The 21,667-nt window shown below is 51.4% G+C and overlaps 1 protein-coding gene across 2 annotated transcripts; it reads left to right on the top strand.

Annotated features, from left to right (window-relative positions):
* Positions 1–7,664: 7,664 nt before the first annotated feature.
* Positions 7,665–21,314, top strand: Klhl38 (kelch like family member 38). 2 transcript variants are annotated; one of them, XM_087188196.1, is made up of 4 exons: positions 7,665–7,894; positions 8,519–9,869; positions 13,580–13,685; positions 17,263–21,314. In XM_087188196.1, exons 1-4 carry the CDS (start codon positions 7,809–7,811, stop codon positions 17,547–17,549), a joined length of 1,830 nt encoding a protein of 609 aa, XP_087044322.1. In that variant the 5' UTR covers positions 7,665–7,808; the 3' UTR covers positions 17,550–21,314. The 2 variants fall into 2 exon arrangements, with proteins under 2 accessions (XP_087044322.1, XP_004838049.1); XM_004837992.3 differs by lacking the exon at positions 17,263–21,314 and adding an exon at positions 14,427–15,438 and having other exon boundaries at positions 7,676–7,894.
* The last annotated feature ends 353 nt before the right edge of the window (positions 21,315–21,667 follow it).

Raw genomic sequence — 21,667 nt, forward strand, 5'->3', positions numbered from 1 at the left:
TCTGGAAGATAGTAAGGAAGGTTATTTCTTCCACACTCTGCTCCCCAACTCAGAGACCCAGAAGTAGACCAATCTTAAATCTGGCTAGTTACTCTCTACAAATGGATGGGATCTTTGGAGACAATCAGAATACAGTGTAACACCACACACACACACACACACACATACCTGCACAAAAATCTTTCTGTATCCTTTCAGAGACTGCAATTCTCAAACAAGCAACAAGGCAGAATGTAGAAAATTATGGGGAGCATTCATACCAGGGAGACTTGTCACACTGGGAGGTGGAATAGAGTTGGCATAAATAAAGTTTTGAAATCTGTGAGGAAAACAGAGTCTGAGAATATTTGTAGGACAGCTGAGGGTTATAGTTTTTTATGCATTGGAAATTAAAGAAAACCAAACCTTAGTTTAGGAGATCCAAACTATATGGATGCCACTGGACCCCTAGGCATGGAGCTAGGAAGCAGAAAGAAAGTCAGCCACCCCTCTAAGTGGAGGTGTAAGAAATAAGGGGAAGGCAATGTTCCAAAGGCAATGATATAGTTTGTTGTTGCTCATCATCATCATTAGGCCTAGATACATTTTCTCATTTAAAGATGAACAAATAAATAAAAAGGCAACCTATGGAAAAACACTGCAGGACCAGGAAAAAGAACTTCATTAGAAGACTTAAGGGTAGTTCAGAAGACATTTTCTTTTCACAAACATTAGCATCAATAGAAAAAAAAAAGATATTCCATGGTGAAATAAGTAGAAACCCATAGAACTGAGCTGAGCCAAAGAGAGAAGGAGAATAGCAAGGAGACTTTTTTTCAGAGGAATAAAAATGCAACTGACATTTTTCACATCTGTATTCAAAACAGCCAAGAGAAGAACTAGCTCCTATGGAAAAATAAACCAGTGATAATAAGGGTAAATTTAGAATAGAGTTCCAGAATGCAGGGGCAAAAGACAAGCAAGTTAATGTTTTAAAAGAGATAATAACTTAAATGAGAAAGCCAAGTTCAATAATGTAGGAGTTGCTCATGGAGAAACAAAACTGCAGTTGAAGTAACCATCAAAGAAATAACTGAAGAAAAATTTGCTGTAATGTATGCAAATTAACAACCATATTTTACAAGCCATATTGATTAAAAGAACATGAACATCAACATATCCTGGCAGTATTTTCTAATTAAAATAAAGAAAAAGAAGTTTAATATACAAAAAAGGCAAAAGGGGATACAAACCATTCAATTATCAAAGTTCAGCAGCAGCACTTTAGCTTTCTCAGAATAAAATGGGTAGAAATTTTGAAGAAAAAAAATTGAAACCAAACTATTATATTTAGTCAAGTTATGGTTCTTAGATGGTAGGAAACAGAAAGAGAGTTTTAGATAAGGAAGGATTCAGAAAATGTGTTTTTCCCATATTCCTCCTTTAAAAATATCACACAAGGGCCAGGGATTTAGCTCAGTGGTTTCACCACCTGCTGCACAAGCGCAAGGACCTCAGTTCGATCCCTGGAACCAAAAAAAAAAAAAAAAGTTACACATCCCGAGTGCTCTGGGAGGCTAAGGCAAAACAATTGCAAGTTTGAGCCCAGCCTGGGCAACTTAGCCACTTAGTGAGACTTTGTCTGAAAATTCTAAAAAATTTAAAAAGAGATGAGGATTTAGCTCACCACAAAGGCCTTGGGTCCAATCCCCAGTACCACCACCACCAAAACAAAACAAAACCAATGACTTCAAGTCAACAGTGTTTGAAAGATAGACCAAGATGAGATTTTTAAGAATGAGAAAGATATAGTATAAAAGAACTGGTACTGAGGACATAAATCAGCCACATACAGAGCTAATTGTAAATAATTATTATAAATAAAATTCAAAAGCAAAATAGCAAAGTAATTCTTAAAAGATATAGTTACATAAAATAATTTGATGATAATAATCTGAACTTCAACCCCAGATTATCTTTACAAAAACCAGAAAAGGGAATGAAAAAAACAAGTGTTCCAGATTCTTTTTCTTAGCTAGAAGGCAGCCAAAAAACATTCTTTTACTCTGATTAGTTACTTTTCTCATTGCTGAGACAAAATACCCAACACCCAAAGTTAAAAGAGGTGTATTTAGCTTACAGTTTGTAGAGGCTTCAGTCCATAGTAGGTTGGCTCCAAGCAGGGTGGCATGGCAGACAGGCATCACAGAGGAGAAATAGTTCATGCTGTGGCAGGCAGAATGCAGCAAGCAAGCAAGCAAGCTACAAGCAACAAGTAACCAGCGGTGATCCCCTATCTATCCCTAATACCTCATCCAGGCTACCCACCCTTAGGGCAGGCAGCATCACACCCTTAATCCCAGAATCACACACTCTGGATCCAGCCACCTCTGAAAAGCCCCTCCTATGAGTAATGAGGCTTTGGGGGAACATCTAGACACAAGCCATAACATTCTTTTATTTTTTATCATTAAGAAAAAAACATAGATTAAAAATGCTTTGGGAAAAATTTAAGACAGGCACTATTAAAAATATAAGCAGTGTGAAGAGGACAGAAGCAAGCAGTCTCCAGCAGCAGTCTCTGTCAACAAACTCCATTATACTTCTCTGCCTTTACTAACAAAGGTGGAGGGACAAGACCCTGCCCTCAAGGAGTTCAGCCTAATATAGGAGAGAAAGACAAAAATGCATGATTAAAATTCAGCCTGATGTGAGAACTTTTCAAAGAAGTCTGTATGGGTGCACCAGAATTCCTGGTGGGAGTGAGGGAGAATGGTGAAGGGGTAAGGAGGGAGTCTGGGAAAGGCTGCCCTTCAAAACACTCAGGATGCTTATGTGTCTGTCTTCCTTCCATGAGGACGGAGACCCTGTCTCTTTCCCTAGAGTCTTGTTGAATGGGTGTTTGGCTGGGTGGGTGGCTGGGTGAGTGGGTGGATGGATGGACAGAGAGATGGACAGACAGGTAGGTGACAACCCTCAGTTAATCAGATCCTTGCTCAATTCCCATTTCCCAGGAAATTCTAGCTATTTTGATTCCTAAGTTGGTGGAGCTCACCCTTTCTGGTCAGACCTCTTTATGTTGGCTTTCCACTTTCTAGCCATAGCAGCAAATGGAGTGGCCAGGAAGAGGTGGTGCACCTCAAACTTGCCTGCCTTACTCCTCAGGGCAGGTGGGCCTGGGCAGCAAGGAGACCACGAAGAACTGACTCACAGCAGTGAGACTCGAGAGTAAGAGAGCGCCCTTGGCTATGTCCTCCCCTCCTTCCTGTTTGACTGAGAGCCCAGAAAGCTGGTCTGTGGCACAATGGTGCATGAGATCAGACTCGAGCTTGCGGAACGAAGGGGCCCAGACAGCCAGGTTATACCTACAATCCGTGGTGGTCTTGAAGTCTCTCTGATGGCCCATTTCCCCCTTTCCTTCCCCTGGGGAAGAAAAATATGAAGATATTTTCTGGAGGTGAGACAGGGTGGAGGAAGAGTTGAGTATGCAGTCACTTGTGCCACTAGACTGATAACATCAGCATCAGCCTTTTAACACCGGAGGGTGGTAGTCATGGCAACCCCTGAACCAAGGAGCAGGCCCCTTTTTGGCCACTGTCTGCAACACAAAGCCCTTGTCAGCTTTTGCAAGCTGGTAAAAAGCACACTCGCGGGAGAGGCAATGATGGAAAGGCTCTCACACAGCCATCCCCAGATGCGAGACAACTGGCCGCAGGGCCCCATGGGTGCCAAAATCCACGGAGGCTCAAGTTCCTCCTGTGAAATGGGGTGGCGCTGGCGTATGACCTCCCACTCCTCCTACACACTTCAGACATCTCTGCGCTACCTGTAATGCCTAAAACAATGTGAGTGCTCCATAGACAGACACGGTACTGCATAGGAGATGGCGATGTTTAGTATAGATGCAATTCTTTTCAGAATTTTTGACTTGCGTTGGTTGAATCCATGGTGCAGAACCTGCAGACATAGAGAGCTGACTATAGAGAAGAAATTTAAAATCACATGAAGGCAAATTCCTTCCTCTGGCTTTGAATGATCCAGTGAGCTGAAACCTTAGGGTCCACTCATGTCCCCGCTCCATCTGCCAAAGTTGCAGCCAGGAGCTGCTCCGGCAGCGGCAAGGGGTGGCTGACGGTGAGCGGGCAGCTGCCGCAGGGCCTTTGTCTATCATCTGTCCCTTCTGGAGATGCCATAGCCGAGGCCCCCATCAGTATAAGGCGGCTCCTTGCAGAGGGGGCAGGGGGAGCACACCCCAGGGTGTCAGGGGCCGGGTGTGTGCAAGGCTTCCCAGATGTAGCTGTCAGATCTGCTGCTAACTCGAGCCAGCCTGCCCATCCACCGGACTCTAACAGCAGCACAGATGGTGAGAAAGAAACCACGTCCTCCTGAGTCAGAGGCCCTGCTGTGGCAGTCCAACCTCTGGGAAGAAAGTGAAGGCTTCCTAAATCGACTTAAAAGGGCAAAATAATAAAGGACCCGCTGGCAGCTGACTGGCATTTCTCCTCTGCACCTGGCTTCAGGCCAGAGCCATGCAGAAGCTCTGGGGAGGCCTCACCACCGAGGCCCCTGTGGGCACAGCTTCCAGAGGACCCCTGGGGACACAAGCCACAGGCTGGCAGTGTCATGGCCAGGCAAGGCAGGAAGTACAGAGAGGTCGGGTAACTGGACCAAAGACACACAGCCGGACACAACAGGCTCAGACTGGAACCCAGGACTGCTGAAGGCCAAGCAGCAGAGGACCACAGCAATTGTTCAAGCAAAGCGAACACCCAGACTGCTCAGGAAGCCAAATTAGACCCTGGAAACCAGACATCGAGGCCCGCTGGCATCTCCTAGGCGACCCTGGGGCAGGGACATCACATCACAACGCCAGGCACCTTGGGTCCCTTGCAGGCAGGAGTTACTTCGCATTTAACAGATGGGGAAGCCGGGTCTGCCCAAGACCACACAGACACCGAGGGGAAATTCCAAGATGGTCGTTTTCCCTTCCGCCCCCAGAGTCTGGGCCTGGTCCATCGTGACACTGGCTTTTCTCAAGAGAAGGGAGAAGGCGCTGAGTGTCCTCACCGATTTTAAATAGCCATGCACTCGGACACTACTATAAAGCACCTTCTTGGCAACAGGCTTGGAGAGAGGCGGACGCGTGAACAGGCTGGGTGGGAGCTCTGGAGGGAGAGGTGTTTGGACTGGGTGGGGTTATGTGTGTGTTTTCTTTGTGTCTTTTCCTGGCATTTACTGCAGACCCAGAATTCTCCTAGAAGGCCTGGCTAACGGAATAAGGCCTGTTTCTTCCAAACATTAGAACCGAAAGATTTATCCAAGTTGGCCGGACACTTGGCAGGGCTGGATTGCAGGAGGTCTAATTAGTCAGGGAATGGAGGGGAAATCCAAGATGCCTGCTGGGGCAGGGCTATGTTCACTCACTACCTTCTACCTTTGGCTTGCTCAACAGCTGGAAGAGAAATAATACAGGCACTGCAGAGCAAGGAGGAAGTTCTTTTCCCCTTTGTGCTGGCTTCCAAGGGCCTCAGTTCAGTTCCCAACCCAAAACTAACTTTTGCTCTGAAATACAAGCAATTTGTACAAGGTCTAACTGAAAAATATGGTGAATGTTTAAATAGTTTTGAATTATTACAATAAAAGATACATTGCCGTTAATCCCCTCAAGATACTCCGCACTCAGTTCCAACGCGCTTCTTCTTCATTCTTGCCCCTTTCTGGAGTCCTCTTTGTGAGTGTCTTCACTTGTGCTGTCATGGCTGCCTCAGCTTCTTGAATCAATTCAAAAAGTTTACCTTTCATGCTCATTTTGACTTTGGGGAGGAGCCAGAAGTTGCACGGTGTCAGATCCAGGGGATAAGGTGGATGAGGACACACTGCAATGCTCTACCAACCAGGCTGCCTTCCCGCTGGATGCTGCACTCCGCAGCAACACTCACTGTGTTTTTGATCACACCTTGTAAAGGCACTGGTGAAAGAGGACAGTGAGAACTGCTTCCGGAAGGGGCAAGCATAGTGGGATAAGAATGTTGGGAGTAGGCAGGACTTAGAGGGGCTTGATGGCAATGTGTCTTTTAATGTCACCAGTCTTTTAAACTCAAACTTTCACACGTAGTTTGAACACAGGAGTTCGCTTTGCACGTCACCTCATTGGCTTTGGTTCAGATGAAGAACAGGCAGGGCCGCAGGGCACCATCTGGCCTGCGGTCCCCACAGCAGCTGCCGGCTGCAGCCCCGCACACCTGCACGGAGGGCTGGAGGAGGCGCCCACGGAGCTCCCGGCCTCCCGCTGTCTTTCCTCCCAGCTCGCCAGGAACACACCTAGTGCACTCACTAGTGCCAGGCGCGGTGCTGGGCGGGCACAGGGACAGCTAAGCCCAGATCCCTGTGTCCAGCAACTCTCAGGGAGCAGCACAGACAGTAACCCGAATGGCGGGTCCGAGGTGGGAATCAGAGTGTGCAGAGAGGACAGGAGCCACAGGAGAGCGAGGAAGGAGCCACCGAGAGGGCTGAGGAGCCACGAAGGTGGAGGGCAGGGTGGTGAGGAGGAGTGGTGTGCAGTGAGGGCCTCACCACTGGCCTGCCGGCAGCAGGGCCCTAGCACACAGCTCCGGTCTCCTGCTCAGGCTGCTTCGCCCTGCACCTTCGACCCGCCCTTAGTTCCAGCCCTCCTTTCCTAACTCCGCCCAGTGACAGGCTCGGGCATGACCCTGAGCCATCAGAGGACTTGAGGGGGGCGAGTCTGACTTTCCTTCCCCAGGTGATAACAGGGTGGAGGTTCCAGAGGGAGGGAAACCAGGGGCAAGGGAGAAAACCGTCACAAGAGGCCGTTACAGTAGTCTGCAAGACACAACGGACACGAGAAGAGAAAGCCAGGCCCCTGCCACCCATGCCTAGACATGGGGGTCAGAGCCGCACCCGCTGGGCCCTTTCACACCCCCGCAGCTCCAAGCCCCCCCCCCAGGCACAGCACCGGAGGCTGTCTTCTACCCCACCACGTCACCCTCACCGTTCTCCACTCCACCCCCCCTTCTTTTTTCTCCTCTTCTTCCTCCTCTTTCTCTCGCCAGGGAGAGAGAGAAAACCTGACTGACAAGAGAAATGGACAAGGTGGAAGGGGAGGCCTGAACTCTAAGAGAAACTAGCTGTCAAGCAGTCAGCACTGCAGGAGAGGCAGCGTGACAGACTGGGGCTCAGTCACCCCAAGTAGAAGCTCCCAGGAGAGGAGCCCCACACAGGGCTGGAAAGCCAGGGTGCCGCATAATGGTTAAGAACAACAACGGTGTTTGTCCTGGATTCCATCACCTTGGAGCTGAGAGGAGGAAAGCACAGCGCTCTCTGGGATCCAGCCAGGCGGATGATGGAAAACAGATTCCCCAGACACCTGGGCACAAGCCCCATGACCTTCTCCATGGCCCAGCACAATCTCCACTGATGCTGCCCAGGGTGCAGCAACCCGTTCTGATTCACCTGGAGCTCCCAGGCACTCTTAGGACAGGGACTCAAGTGGGCAGCAAAGCCTTGCCTAGAGAAGCCATTCCTCCGATCTATTTACGCCGTTGTAAACACTTGCCAAAGAAACAAGGCACGTGGGCATGCGCCAGCCCAGCAGGCCCTCAGACGGCTGCAAAAGGCAACTGGAAAGTCACATGTCCTAACAGTGGAAAGTACATACGCAGCTATTCTTAGCCCTGGAATGTATACACTGTCTCCCTGCCCAGCGGCCCCTGCACAGAGCTCTAGAAAACTGTGACAATGCCTTCAGCATAAACAAATTGAGAACTCTCCCAGGACAAGTCATTTTCAACCGAAGGAAAGGCCTGGGGTTTATGGTTTCACTCAGAGCTAGAGGTGGAAACTTTCTGGGAGAACAAGACAGCCCGGGCATCAGTGGATGTCACCGCAGCAAAGCAAGGTAAATCCTCCTCACGCTCCATTCTGCAGGTAGGCAGTCGGAGCCCCCAGCATGGTCAGTCATGTTTTCGTGGAATGTGGGTGTCACAAATCCCAGTTACGTGTCTGCCATATCTAATATAATCTACCGCATAATTGTGTGTGTACACGTATATATTTCTCCCCCAGAATGTCATGCTTAGGGAATAACTAACACCCAGAAAGAGAGGTTTAGATGAGATTACTAAACAACAGACATTCCAAGAATCTAGAAAACGGCTCACACTTCTGCTGGTCATGTGGGTGGGTGGACCTGATAGAACACTTCAGCCCCTGACCATCAAGTAACTTCTGGTAACTTTGGCTTATTTTTTCCTCACATCAGCTAAGATGCTGGTTTCTCATTACCTTTAAAGAACACGTAATCATACCCAGAAAGACATGTGCTGCCTCTGCAGTCTGGGGTGGGAGGGAGTGGCCTCACTTTCCAACCTTTGCTGTGCAACATCCTCAGCGATCCCACAGGCAGCTGAGTAGGCATAGATGAGCTGGGTTTCAGAGCTGCCCGACTAAGGCCTCCAGGATGAGCTGCTGATGCAGACCTGACCCTTGTCCCCTCCTGGGCTTCCTCCCCTCTCTGCCATAGGATGGATGAGGTGTTGCCAGATGGGCTGCTCTTCAAAGACCACAACTTCTGCTCCGACCTGTTGAGGCAGCTCAACGGCTTAAGACAAAGCAGGATCCTGACTGACGTGTGCATCTGTGCAGGCAGCTGGGAGATTCCCTGCCACCGCAACGTGCTGGCCTCCAGCAGCCCTTACTTCCGGGCCATGTTCTGCAGCAACTTCCGGGAGAGCAGTGAGGCCAAAGTGCAGCTGAAAGGCATTGCCTCGCTGGCCCTGGAGCAGGTGGTGGCCTACGTGTACACGGGGGAGGCACATATCACAGCTGGAAACGTCCTCCCCCTGATGGAGGCAGCCTCCATGCTGCAGTACCCCAGGCTCTTCGAGGCCTGCTCCTCATACCTGCAGGGCCAGCTGGCCCCCAGCAATTGCCTGGGCATGATCAGACTCTCAGAAGTGCTAAGCTGCGAGACCCTCAAGAGGAAAGCCACGGAGGTGGCCCTGACATGCTTCCCAGAGGTGGCCGCGTCAGCTGACCTGAAGGAGCTGCGCGCTTTGGAGTTGAGAGACTACTTGGGAGATGATGGCCTCTGTGGGGAGGAGGAGAAGGTGTTTGAGGCCCTCATGGCTTGGGTCCGACATGACCTCCAGGCCCGGAAGCGCTACCTGCAGGAACTTCTGCAGCAGGTCCGGCTTCAGTACATCCACCCAGCCTTCTTCCATCACTTCATGGCCGGTGACACCCTCCTTCAGTCCTCACCTGCCTGCCGGGACTTCCTGGAAGCAGCCCGGAGGCATGTGTTCTCTGCGTGTGGTGCCAGTGCCCCAGACTGCAGACCCTTGTGGCACGGCCCTCCCAGGAGCTCCTACCAAGACTTCCTGGTCCTCGTGGGTGGGAGGAAGGACAATCAGCAGACCACCAGGGACGTGCTGCTCTACAGTACCCGGACCGGCGAATGGCACAGCCTGGCACAGCTCCCCGCCCGGCTGTACAAGGCCTCGGCAGTGGCCCTGCACCGCAGCATCTACGTGCTGGGTGGCATGGCTGTCAGTGCAGGCCACAGTCCCGTCAGTCGCGCTGTCTACATCTTCTCCTTGAAGCTCAACCGGTGGCACATGGGAGAGCCCCTGCTGGCAGCCCGGTACTCCCACAGCAGCGCCACCCACAGGAACTTTATCTTCGCCATTGGGGGCCTCGGGGACAGGCAGGAGCTCCTGGGCTCCATGGAGAGATACGACAGCGTCCACAATGTCTGGGAGAGAGTGGCCAGCATGCCTGTGGGGGTGCTGCACCCCGCTGTGGCCGTGAAGGACCAAAGGCTCTACCTTTTTGGGGGAGAGGACACCATGCAGAGCCCTGTGCGCCTTATCCAGGTAAATCGCAGGTCCTTCCTGTCACATAAGTGTGTGAGGGTGTGCACACACACATGCCGGCATAGACACATGTAACAAGCACGTGTGCATACCCGTGTGCTCATGTGCGCATGCACGGTCACAAGTACATGCACACATAGGCACAAACGCCTGTATGCACGCATGCACATGTGTGTACCTATGTACACAAGCACGTGTACATTCATGTGCACATGCATGCTCACAAGTACACACATGCACACATACAAATGCCTGTGTGCACACATGCACATGTGTGTACCTATGTACACAAGCACGTGTGCATTCATGTGCACATGCATGCTCACAAGTACACACATGCATAGGCACAGTTGCCTGTATTCACACATGCACATGTGTGTACCTATGTACACGAGCATGTGTGCACTCAGGAAAGAATGGAGGGAGGGAAGAAAGAAGGAAGATAATGGTCAGCAAGAATATTTTCAGCTATGAATTCTTCTTGTGTCAGACTAATATTCCCTGTCCGCAAGGAGCTCATCTCCTCTGAGGGGGATAAATCACTGAATGCCAAATAACAAAGTCCACAGGATTTTGGCAGATGCTTCTAAGCCACATCAGTAAAGACTGAAAATTCTGAAGCCTTGCTCCACACCTGGTACCAGGTCCCCTGGAATCTGGCCTCAGATCTGCTGAATCAAGTCTCTCTGTGTGAGCTCTGGCTCCTGTGCTTTGTAAGAGTCTCTGGGGGTCCACGGTGCACCAGGCTGGGAACCCACCTTACGTGACAGAAGGCATTAATTTCCCTGACAAGCTCTCTGAGAAGTGTGACTAAGGAAGACTAAACTTCAGAATGGTGTTTTCCAATTTTATGCAAGTTTCCAGTAATCTTTGCACTCATCCGCTGTTATGAAAAGCCTAAATAATAAGCTTATCTCTATGGGCAATCTAGAAGACCCAGGAGACGAGGTTTGTTCATTTATAAGCCTTATGTTGAGCACCGGCCACTGCTGAGGCCCTGGGGACATAAGAGGGAATGATGAACTGCAATGAACCCTCAAAGAGCTTGCAAGAGGACTTCAGTGCGGATGCCAACTAGAGGGGAGCTCTGAGGGCATGTGGGGGGATCAAAGAGAACGTCAGGGTTCAGGGAACCACAGAAGGAACCTGTGAGGCTGAAGAAAGAAACTGGAGGGAGGAGGGCGGGCGGGTGCTCAGAGAGCACTGGATGGACGCGGGTGGGGGCGGGGAGCCTCTCCGCTAGACGACCCGGCGGTCAGTCATCTGCTGGGGGTCCCTGCACAAGGGACCTTCGCCCGAAGGCCCTGAGCTCAGGGTGGCTGAAAGCAGGCTAGCACAGATGCAGTGCGGACCAGCGAGAGGAGGGCGTGCCAAGGGCAGGACGGGTGCTGGTCCCCGGATCTCACCCCCTCCCCTACTGCCCAGCCCGCCTCCCCCAGACCGCTGCCTCTGAGCTGCTCCGATCAAAATTCTGGAACACTCCTGAGGAATGGGTGTTTGTAGAGATGAGGCTGGTCACACAGGGCTTCTAGGGTTGTCAAGGAACTGGGATTGTAGCCAGGAAGCACATGATGGGCACTCCTTAAAGATCTCACAGGTCAGTGAGGTCAGAGATTTGCATTTTAAGGCGGTCTCTGCGGAAGCCTTCCACAGAGCAGACTGGAGAAGAAAAGGGGGAGAGTTACAGATTCTTTAAGAAGCGGGGCAAGAAGTCTCTGACCAAATAGGCAGGTCCTTAATCTCTCCCGAATTACTGTTCCAGTCCCACTCATTTCCTTGAGCTGAGAGAGACATGTTCTGTTCCCCTTCGAGCGCTGACTGTACCAAAACAGACATGACAAAGTGCTTCTATGTAAAGCTACAGTCCTTCCCTCTTCTGTGACTACTTTTCAAAACAGTATCAACAAATATGCTGATGATTTCACAATGCAAAATTGTCATCCACTTCCTAAGAGTAAAATACAAAGCTCAGAAAAGATTTCAGCTAGCATATCAAGAAGTGCTTAGCACAACCAAACAAGATCTTGAATTCCTTCATAGTGCACACATTGGAAGGAGAAAGAGGTAAAAATATTCATCTGAATGCTTTTCTTACCTACCTAGCACTGGCTTTGTATGGAAATTTTGTTCATTTCAGCATAAGTTAAAGTGAATGCTTGGAGCTACCTGGGCGATTTTTAGGTTTGGGGTCCTAGCTTTCTTCCCAGAGTGGCTCATCTGTTCACTGCAGCCCTGGAGACCCCACTGCAGTGGCGTCACTATGCGGACCGACGTCTGTGTCGCTGTCTACCCAGCCTCCTTCCCACCTCCCTCTGCAGAGGCAGGAGGCAAACCCTTTCTGAGACAGAGCACAGCCTCCCCCCCTGCTCCAAAACCATCACTGCTTCCCTCACTGAGGTCTTTCCAGGTATCGTGAGGACCAACCCGACCGGAAGCTGAGAGGGAACAGAAGGCCAGGAGAGTCACTCGGGTCCCTCTTTCCAAAGAGTGTCACCTATCTGTTCTCGGAGGAAAGCTGAAGGGGTGCAGCCATCATGACTGCCCCTGGCCCTCGCACTCAGCCCCGCAGGCCTCCCCAGCCTGGAGGAAAAGCCTGTTGAATGGCCTGGACAGGGGCCTGAGCCGGTGTGGGCCCCCTGCACCAGCGGCCTCTGCTGCTCCCCACGCTCGGAACGTCCTGAGCCTCTGGTCTAACCCAGCATGGTGAGCCTATGGCACGCATGCTGTGTTTCTTTTAAGGTGAAAGATGTTGATATATGAGCTGTTTTTTCTAAACTAAAACCTCAGTGTTCGGGGTTCATTGCAGCGTTGGCACTCTGCAATAAATACGTGGGTTCTGGGCTGCAGTCTGGGTGCTGGGTCTCTCAAAGGAGACTCTAATCTGAGGGTCAGGGGAAGTACTGTGTCTCCCTCACAAGACAGAGGTCAAACTTATGCTAAAATAGTCTTTGGTCGTATTTGAAATTGTATTGTATATGGAAAGACTTTTCAGCGACAAGTACTGTGCCATTTTTCTCTGTAAATCAATGTTTTTGTTCCTCCTTTTCTCCTGTGAAATCCACCCTGCATCTCTCGTGCCAGATTTTGCCTGTGGTGAGCCAGCATACACTTGATATTTGAGTTTTACACTTCAGACATTCACAGGACATGTTCTAGGGAACTGGGATTTGATCCACTATTTCAGAGGAAGGAGTGTGCCCTCTCTGCCTTGGTCTTTCTTCCTTTCCCTTCTTCCTTTTTTGCTCAGACTCTAATTCTTTTCAGGCATAAACTGTTCAAAAGCCTTCCTTATCTTACCCCGAATTTATTCTTAGCCTCAGGACCCTCTTAGATGCACTGGAACATTTAGAAATTTAAACATGAGCTAGAAAGACAAAATTATCAGAAAAATCATTGATTTTCTAAATACCCAAGTTGCTCCTCTTCCGTTAAAAGTAAAAACCTGTTTCAAGCAATGCGGTGAGTCTTGGCAGCAGTCTTGGCCCACTCTGTGGAAATACAGTCAGTCACTGGTGTCAGCCACACAGAGAGCGGCTTCCTTCTCTCGTTTAATAGTATTTCATTTGTGGAAAGCAAGATAGCTACGTTTTAAGCACTGGAAAGAAGTGGAAAGAAAAAACTCACTCGCGGTTCATCTTCTAGCTGGCGGCTTTTGTATTTCTAAAGATAAGCGACTTCAAATGCAGCGCCGTGTCTCTGTGCCCCCTCAGGTTTACCACCTTTCCAGAAACTCGTGGTTCAAGATGGAGACGAGGATGGTGAAGAACGTGTGCGGCCCGGCGGCCTTGCTTGGGGAGCGGATCGTCATCGTGGGAGGTGAGCCGCAGGCGGGCGGGCGGGACGCGCGGCCCCACTCAGGCACTGCGGCCAACCTGACAGGGCCCTGTGCTCCTCCGGCGGGGCCTCCCTGCCTTCTCTACACGAGGCCAGGATGATGCCTATTCACAGAGTGCCCGCGAGCTGGCGCCTTAGCACTGTCCCAGCCTCATGGTCCGCAAGAAGTGTCCACTAGTGTCAATAACTAACGCATCGTCTCCCAGGAACTGTGCAATGCGGCACAACTAAGAGCTGATTTGCGAGTCAGTGGACTGGGTTCAAATCCTGACTTCACCAGTAACTTGCTCTGTACTCTTCAGCAAGTTATTCATCTCTTTACGCCTCTGCTTGCCTGTTAGTAAAGTGGGGACCGTTAAAGTACCCACCAGATAGAGCTGTTTTGGGGACCCATTCCTGAGTTCTTTGGATCGTTGTGGCTCCAGGATGGGCTTACAAGAGCGGAAAATGCCAACAAGGCTGAGTACACTGCCACTGGAATGAGAGGCTCTCAGCCTACAGCTGGCTTCAGTGCTGCCATCACTTGGGGTTCAGGATGCAGGGACCAGAGTCAGGCAGATGTGCATCCAATCCCAGCTTTGCCACACGCCCAGCCAAGCCAGGAAAGCGCAGCACCCTCGCTTCAGTCCCAGGGCACTTAGTGGTACTGGAGCAGCCCTGCCAGCACTGTCCTCCGGTCCGGGTGAGCTGCACTCGCCCTGCTCCTGTGCTCCTCTGTTTCAGGTTACACACGTAGGATCCTTGCTTATGACCCTCAGTCCAACAAATTTGTCAAATGTGCGGACATGAAAGACCGGCGGATGCACCACGGAGCCGCGGTGATGGGGAACAAGCTATACGTGACGGGCGGGCGGAGGCTGACCACGGACTGCAGCATAGAGGACTCGGCCTCCTTTGACTGCTACGACCCCCAGACGGACACCTGGACATCGCAGGGCCAGCTGCCGCACACGCTCTTTGACCATGCCTGCCTGACTCTCCAGTGTGTGCCCTCCGTGTCCACCCACTCATGAGGTCCACAAGACTTGTCCCAATCAGAGGCTTCCTGTTCCACGGGACAGAAACTCAGCTCCAGAGAGGATGCAGGGACGCTCACAGGTCTGAGGTGCCAGAGCCCAGGAACCTGGGATTCGGCGGCCAGGACTCTGCCACTCTCTGCCTCCTCTCTGGCAGGCTTCCTCCTACACTGAGCTTCTTTGTCTAAAGAATGTGAGGACAATGACAACTGGTAAACCCTAAGCCACAGTCTCGAGCTGTGCACCTTCCTGGAGAGAACTCTGTTCTACTATTACCCACAGATTGATCTCCAGGCCCTTTTTGTCTTTCATGCTTTCTTCCTGAGTCAGTCACTATTGACCAGCAATGGGCTACCATTACTGGCTAACCCTGGATCGTGTCCTGAGGGCAGGGCTGGGGTTGGCTCTTTCGATTGCCAGCCCACCCAAACTGCAAGTTGGCCGGAAACCCTTCCCCAGAGGAAGAAATTCTGGGCTGATAAAAACACATCTGCCCAGAACACCATTGAAATCTGAAACAAGGGGATTGAGGGATCCTAGAGGGCCCCGGACGTGGTTGGTCCAGGGGGCAGTGTGGAACTCTGCCATAACTGCGTTTCTCTGCCATCTATGGATGTAATACATTGAAATTCCAAAGAAGTACTGGAATTTGGTATCCAGTGTTTGCAAAATTATCTTGCACTGCAAGATACAAAAACAGAATAAAGTTTGTTTCTGGTGCCAAGTGATGTTTTTCCTCAGCCCCCAGGGAGCTATAAACCTGCAGAATTAATTTGGATTTTCAGTTTGGTCAGTGTTATGAGAATTGCTCTTCTGGGGAAGCCAACGAATTCCTTCAGTGATTACAGCAGCCACTGCTCCCCCAACACCAGAGCTCACTGTTCCCGTGGCCCCTTTATCTCCAAGGGCCTTGCACACCGGCTCAGGGTGCAGCTCGGAATCAGCCAGACTGCAGCTCACCCTCTCTGGCACCGCAGGCAGCTCTGCTTCACCGGGCAGGATGTTTGGAAACAGGGCCAAGCCCCATTTGAAACAGATGGAAGGAGTTCTCAGAGGTGGGACCCAGCACTCTGGATTTTTGAAAAGCTTCCCAGTTGGTTGTGCTGTGTAAGGTGGAGACCCTCAGGCATGGGCACTGAGCAGCTTCGTGGCTGGTCCCAATCCCTCCCTGTCCTGGCCAGGGCTGTCCAAGCCCAGCAGTGGGTGCCCAGTCCTCACCCCACCAATGGAAGCACCTAGAATGAGCCTCGCTTTCCTGAGCCCGGCTCCAGAGTACTCCTGTGGGGAGCCCCCTCCCCAGCCAGCGCTGGAGGTCTATGTCCTGGGCCTCTCCTTTCTCCCTGGTGTGTGTCCTGGGCACCTCGGCCTCTCATGTGGCCGGTCCAGAGACCTGCCCCAGACTCTGCTCCTCATCCCGCATGCTGCCCCACAGTGCTGGCCACCATATTGCTGCACCCAGTTGTCATTGCGCTCTCTCGGCTCTCAATCCATCTCTCCCCAAATCTGCTTGGAAGGGTAACCGAAGACCCTACAGGGCCCACTCTTGCACCGTCTTCCTGTCCTGCAACAGCACCCAGGGCATAAACCTCATCATTCTACTCTTCTGCTTCATGTTTTAACTCTTTGTAGCCCTATCTTTTGGCTTCCAGGGCCTTTTACCACCCAGCACCTTCCTCTCTCTGGCCTCCTGCATGCCCTGCAGCTGTCTCTGCTACAGCCTTCCTTTGCTGCCCTACACCCTATTCCCACGTGCCTCAGGGCCTTTGCGAGTGTGTTTGCCACTACTCTCCTGACTCTTCACCTGACATAATTTTAGTTTATACCTTACACACTACATTAAAAACCGTGACAAGCCAGGCGTGGTGGTGCACACCTATGATCCCACACTTAGGAGGCTGAGGCAGGAGGATCACTGTGAGTTCAAGACCAGCCTAGGCTGCACAGTGAATTCAAAACCAGCTTGAACTTCAATAGTGAGATCCTGTCTCAAAAAAACCCAAAATAAATAAATACCACCACAAGGAGGCCCCCATGTGCCCCATACCCTAGTTTGGGTCAGCTCTGCCTTTAGATCCCCATTGTCCCCTGTGCTTCTCCTGAGAACCTCACCTCATCTGTACCCAGCTGGTCACTCTCCCTCTGGTGCTGAGGTCTGTCCTGTCCTCTGCACTCCCCGGCTGGCCTCAGCAGCAGCCACGTGAGTGAATTACAGGTCCTCAATAACCCTGGTGCGTGGACTGAAGAACAGGAAGTGAGCAAAGAGCTGAGTCCACGCTGTCCCTGGGGCCCCACTGCAGATGCAGAGCAAAGTGCTGCACTAGCTTAATGCCTCGACCCTGGCCCTCTGCCAGAGCCTCTCCCTTCTCCCGCCGGGCTGTTTGGCAACCTGGTCAAGCCCGGAGACCAAAGGCCTTCACTCCGAGGGCCCTGCTTGTGTCCCCCGGACCAGGAGGGACCATGCCTCGGTCTTCACAGCCCTTGGTGGCCTCCAGGAATTCTGCCAGGGCCTAGCAAGCAGCGACTTTCTCTTCCTGTCTTCTCAGGCCAGCAATTAAGAAGCCTCCAAGCTTGCCCAAGCCTCTGGGTGACCGAGGACGATGTGAGCTGCCCGGTGGCAGCAGGGCCGGCGCAGCAGGAGACACATCCCACGCCAGCTGTGCCTGCCAGTGTGGTGCTTGGTGGCAGGTGGATGACAAACCTGGACACCCGCTGTCCAAACCCAAAGCGGGACTGCACAGCAACACCGGCCCAGCAGAGCAGGGGCCTGTGCCTCTGTCCAGAGCAAAAGAGACAAGGATTGGGTACGGGACCTCTGGGCCTCAGTGGCTGAAGAGAGCGTCCCAGTCCACAGCGGAGGTGGGAGCACATTTAGCCCAGGGCAGTTAAGCTAAAATGTTTTAAGTAAAAAAAAAAAATGTTAAATGATATGACTAATAATCTCACCAGGCAGCAAGGGAAGGGGGGAATGGAAGCGGAGCACAGCTCGGCAAGAAAGCACCGACAAGAATATCCTGGGCCCACAGGAATAGTGAGCAGGAGGAGGCCAGGAGGAGCCAGCAGAAAGAGCAAAGGGGAGGAACTGAGGCAAGGGGCATGGGCAGTGGGAGCAGGACGGGAGGAGGCAGCTGGTCCGCAGCACACACAGTGCCACCAGCCTGAGGGCGCTGGAAAGGCCTGGCCGTCCTGAGGCCACCGCAGACTGCCCCAGGGCAGGGCACCCCTCAGAGCTGCGTGACTCTCAGGCCACAGCATGGAGGCTCCAAGGTGACCCCAGTCACACACTGCCCCTCTCCCTCCAGCGCCCCCACCTGGGCCTCACTCTTCTGCATCCTCGAGAGAACAGCGCGAATCCCAGGTGCTCACCTCCTGAAGTCCCAAGGCAGGCTGGATTCCCCTACGCCACCCAGAACAAAAACTCCATCCCAGAGGACAGACCAGCTGGTCTTCCTCAAACACCCCTTCCCAGGCTGTCTGATCTCTGCCCGGCCCGACACGCCAGGCATGTCAGGCCCCATGTCTTGGCACATACTGTTCCCTCTGCCATGATGTCTTTCCCTGACCTTCAGAGCAAACCCGACCACCTGCACCTCCTCTGTGGTGATTCTCCAACCTTTCTACCCAGACTTCCCCTCTCAATCCAGCTCCCTTCACACTGTGGAAGGAGTGCGCTTCCAGGGCCAAAGGCAGTCTTGGTGCCCTTTGAGCCCACCAGCCACATACACTGTTCTTGGCAGACAGGCTGCACTTAGTGTCTGCAGGAGGAGCAGGGGAATGCAGGAGTGGTGGTCCAGACGCCGCTTCGGGGCCAGGCCCGGAGGGCAGGAAACAGAGGCACTCACAGATGGGAGGTCTCAATCAGATAGGAACCCAGGATGCTGCCTAATGTGTAAAAGCTATCGCAGACTGACCTGAGAGCGACATGCAGCCCGGAGGGTTATGGGATTCAATAGGGAAGGAGTGACAAGGAGCGCCCCCCCCCCCGGGACCTACTCCAGACCAGCACCCCCACAGGCCCAGGGGCCCTCGGGCACTGCACACACACTGTCTTCTTGGGTTGGTTTGGGGTTTTCGGTTTGTTTTGCTGTCGCTGTTGTTGTTTTCCTAGAGAACTGTCCCTCCAGCCACCTGTGTTCTGGAAGGCCTTGTAGCCGAGCCTGTTCCGGTGCGGGGCCCTGCTGACCTTCCCCTCCCAGCAACTGTGAGTGAAGCAGCACCGCATGGAACTGCAGAGCCCACACGTGGGACAGCGGGGAGTGGCACTCAGATTCGGCTGCTGCCCTCACTCGTCCTGCAGCTGTTGCCAGGTTCCTTGATGTCGCCGAGCCTCAATTTCACAGCTGGGAAATGAGGGCATTTTTACCTCTGAGAGACTGTTTCAAGGGTAGCAGGAGAGTGGGGAACGTTATAGACCCGGGACGGTGTCTGACACCACGGGGCAGTGGATACGGAGGTCCTGTCTCCTCCTTATTACTGGCACAGAAACTCCCCTAAGTGTCCACTTTGACCAAGGGTCAGCAGGTGGCCTGGCTGACCCCAGCCCTTTATTCCCGCTGCCATGGCTTTGCGCACCTGACACCTGTCCCGCAGCTTGCTTTGGTGCATCCCAACAACACACTTTACTCGTTTGTGCATTCACACACTCAAGTATCCACACACTCAATCACACACTCAGATATCCACACACACACCACCAACAACCACCGGAAACCGCACATGCCGGGCACGGAGCTCAGCGCCTGAGGAAGGGAACGAGGTGGAGCTGTCCCGGGCAACACACAGACAGGAAAAGGGACAGGGAGGCTGGGCCAGATTCTGGTGGCTGACCTCCAGGCCTGGTTCACCCTCCACAGCACAGCATTCATTTCCCAGGGCTGCCGTCATGCAGCGCCACCAATGCAGCGGCTAGAACCACAGCGGTGTGTTCTCTCACAGCCATGAAGGACAGAAGTAGGAGAGCAAGACTAGGCCTGGGTGCTGCTCTCCACAGCCTCCAGAAAGAGCCTTCTTGGCTCTTCCGGTTCTGGAGGTTCCAGCGATCTGGTGCTCCTTGGCTCGAAGCCGCCTCTCTCCCTCTCTGCCTCAGGCCTCACACCCAGCCTTTTCTTCTTTATCTGTCATTTCCCTGAGACACATGGTCTCATCTGGAGCCTTCATTACACCTCAGTTCCACCTACGATGGCTCTATTCCAAATAAGGCCATGTTCTGAGCTCCCAGGTGAGCATGACCGAGTGAAGGCACAACCCGACCCCTACAGATACTGTCTCCCACAAGAAGGCTTTTGCTTGGGCCTTCATCCCACACTGTTTGGCTGGGCCACCAGGACACCAACTCCCCCCATCACTCTCAGTTCATCAGGGCATTTTGTGGGCAAGGACCGCATCTCCCTCTCTGGATCCCCCACTCCTGGTATGGGGCCGACACTGAGATGATGTCAGGAAACATGCATAAACTAAGCTAGACCCTTGCACAGCGTCTAGCAAGGTTTTAAGGGACTCCAAGGACAAAAGACCAACGTGCAGAAGACATGGCTTCTAAGCACAAATGGCCAATAAGTACCTGAAAAAATGTTTGACATCTTTAGCCATTAAGGGCACGAAAATCAAAACAACTTTGAGATTGCATCTTACCCTGTTCAGAACAGCTTCATCAAGATTACAAAAAACGGTAACTGTTGGGGAAGTGGGGAAGGTGGAGGAAGAAACTTCCTACTTTGATAGTAGAAATGTAAATAGTACAACTACTGTGGAAATCAGTATGGAGAGTCCTCAAAAAACTAAAAATAGTAATACCCTTTGACTGAGCTGTACCTCACCTGGGTATATTCCCAAAAGAATTAAAGACATACAGCAGAGTGATCCATGCATGCTTATGCTTATAGCAGTGCCATTTGTTGGGGACCAGGCGATGTGACAAATTTCTGGGGCCAGATTGTGTGATTGCACCCACAACCCCGAGGCTGATGTGAGCTGCCTTGGGAAACAGAAAAGCAGGCGGAAAGCTTCATACTTTCTGTGTGTGGGGAATGCTCGTAACCTCAGTGCTCCCATGGCAGGATGACATCTGCTGAGGACAATGTAAAGAGTGCTAGTTCCTTATTACCTTGGGCAGGCATAGGGTAGGGAAGAACCCGTTCCCTTTCACATACTCCCCTTGTAAAAGTTTAATCTGTTCCCTATTTTTCAAAATATCTTTTCAACCGTATTGTTCCATGAATGACACACAGCTCCTTCCCCTGTGCTTCTCGCTGGCTAATAAAAGTAGGCCAACCATGGAAATTGTTGAGTCTGTCCACTAGACCCAGGCTCCTCCTAGTACCCCTTGAATCTTGAATATCATCTCTGCTTCTCTTTATTCCCCATCATTCCCCCCTCACAGGTATCTGAGGGCCGGATCAGCACCCAGCAGCCATTCACAGTAGTTAAGCACTGGAAACACCCTACATGCCCATCAACAGACAAATGGATAAAGAAAATATATATACACAACAGAATATTACTCAGTCATAAGGAAGAATGAAATCATCTCATTTACATGAAAATAGATAGAACTTGAGACCATCATGCTAAGCAAAATAAGCCAGACTCAGAAAGTTAAATATCACAGCTTTTCTCTTATATGAGAAACCTAAACTATAAATAAATGAACAGACAAACAAATAAACAGATGATAGGCAATTAGAAGGTAGATTCTTGCAGATGGGGAAGGGGATCGGTTGAAGTGAATGGGGTAAGGGGATTGAAAAATGATCAAGTTGTATTATGTGCGTGTACCAGTTTCCCAAAATGAACATCACTACTCTGTATAACAAAGATGCACTAAGGAAAAAAAAGAGAAAGAAAACACAAAGCCACTATAAAATTTTAAAAAGACTTCCCCAAGCCCCAAGGTGAGCAGCATTTGCCAAATGCCAATCAAGAAGGAATTAGCATCTATGAGAAGCTCAGAGT

The sequence above is a fragment of the Heterocephalus glaber genome, unplaced genomic scaffold, assembly GCF_053883595.1.
Source record: "Heterocephalus glaber isolate CG9 unplaced genomic scaffold, H.glaber_assembly_v1.0 deba00000281, whole genome shotgun sequence".
NCBI lineage: Eukaryota > Metazoa > Chordata > Mammalia > Rodentia > Bathyergidae > Heterocephalus > Heterocephalus glaber.

Excerpts from the sequence above, each read along its gene's own strand:
- Klhl38 (XM_004837992.3), top strand. The coding sequence starts at position 7,809 with ATGGTTTCACTCAGAGCTAGAGGTGGAAACTTTCTGGGAGAACAAGAC. Across the intron at positions 9,870-13,579 it reads GCCCTGTGCGCCTTATCCAG|GTTTACCACCTTTCCAGAAA; the intron begins GTAAATCGCAGG and ends GTGCCCCCTCAG. Across the intron at positions 13,686-14,426 it reads GCGGATCGTCATCGTGGGAG|GTTACACACGTAGGATCCTT; the intron begins GTGAGCCGCAGG and ends CCTCTGTTTCAG.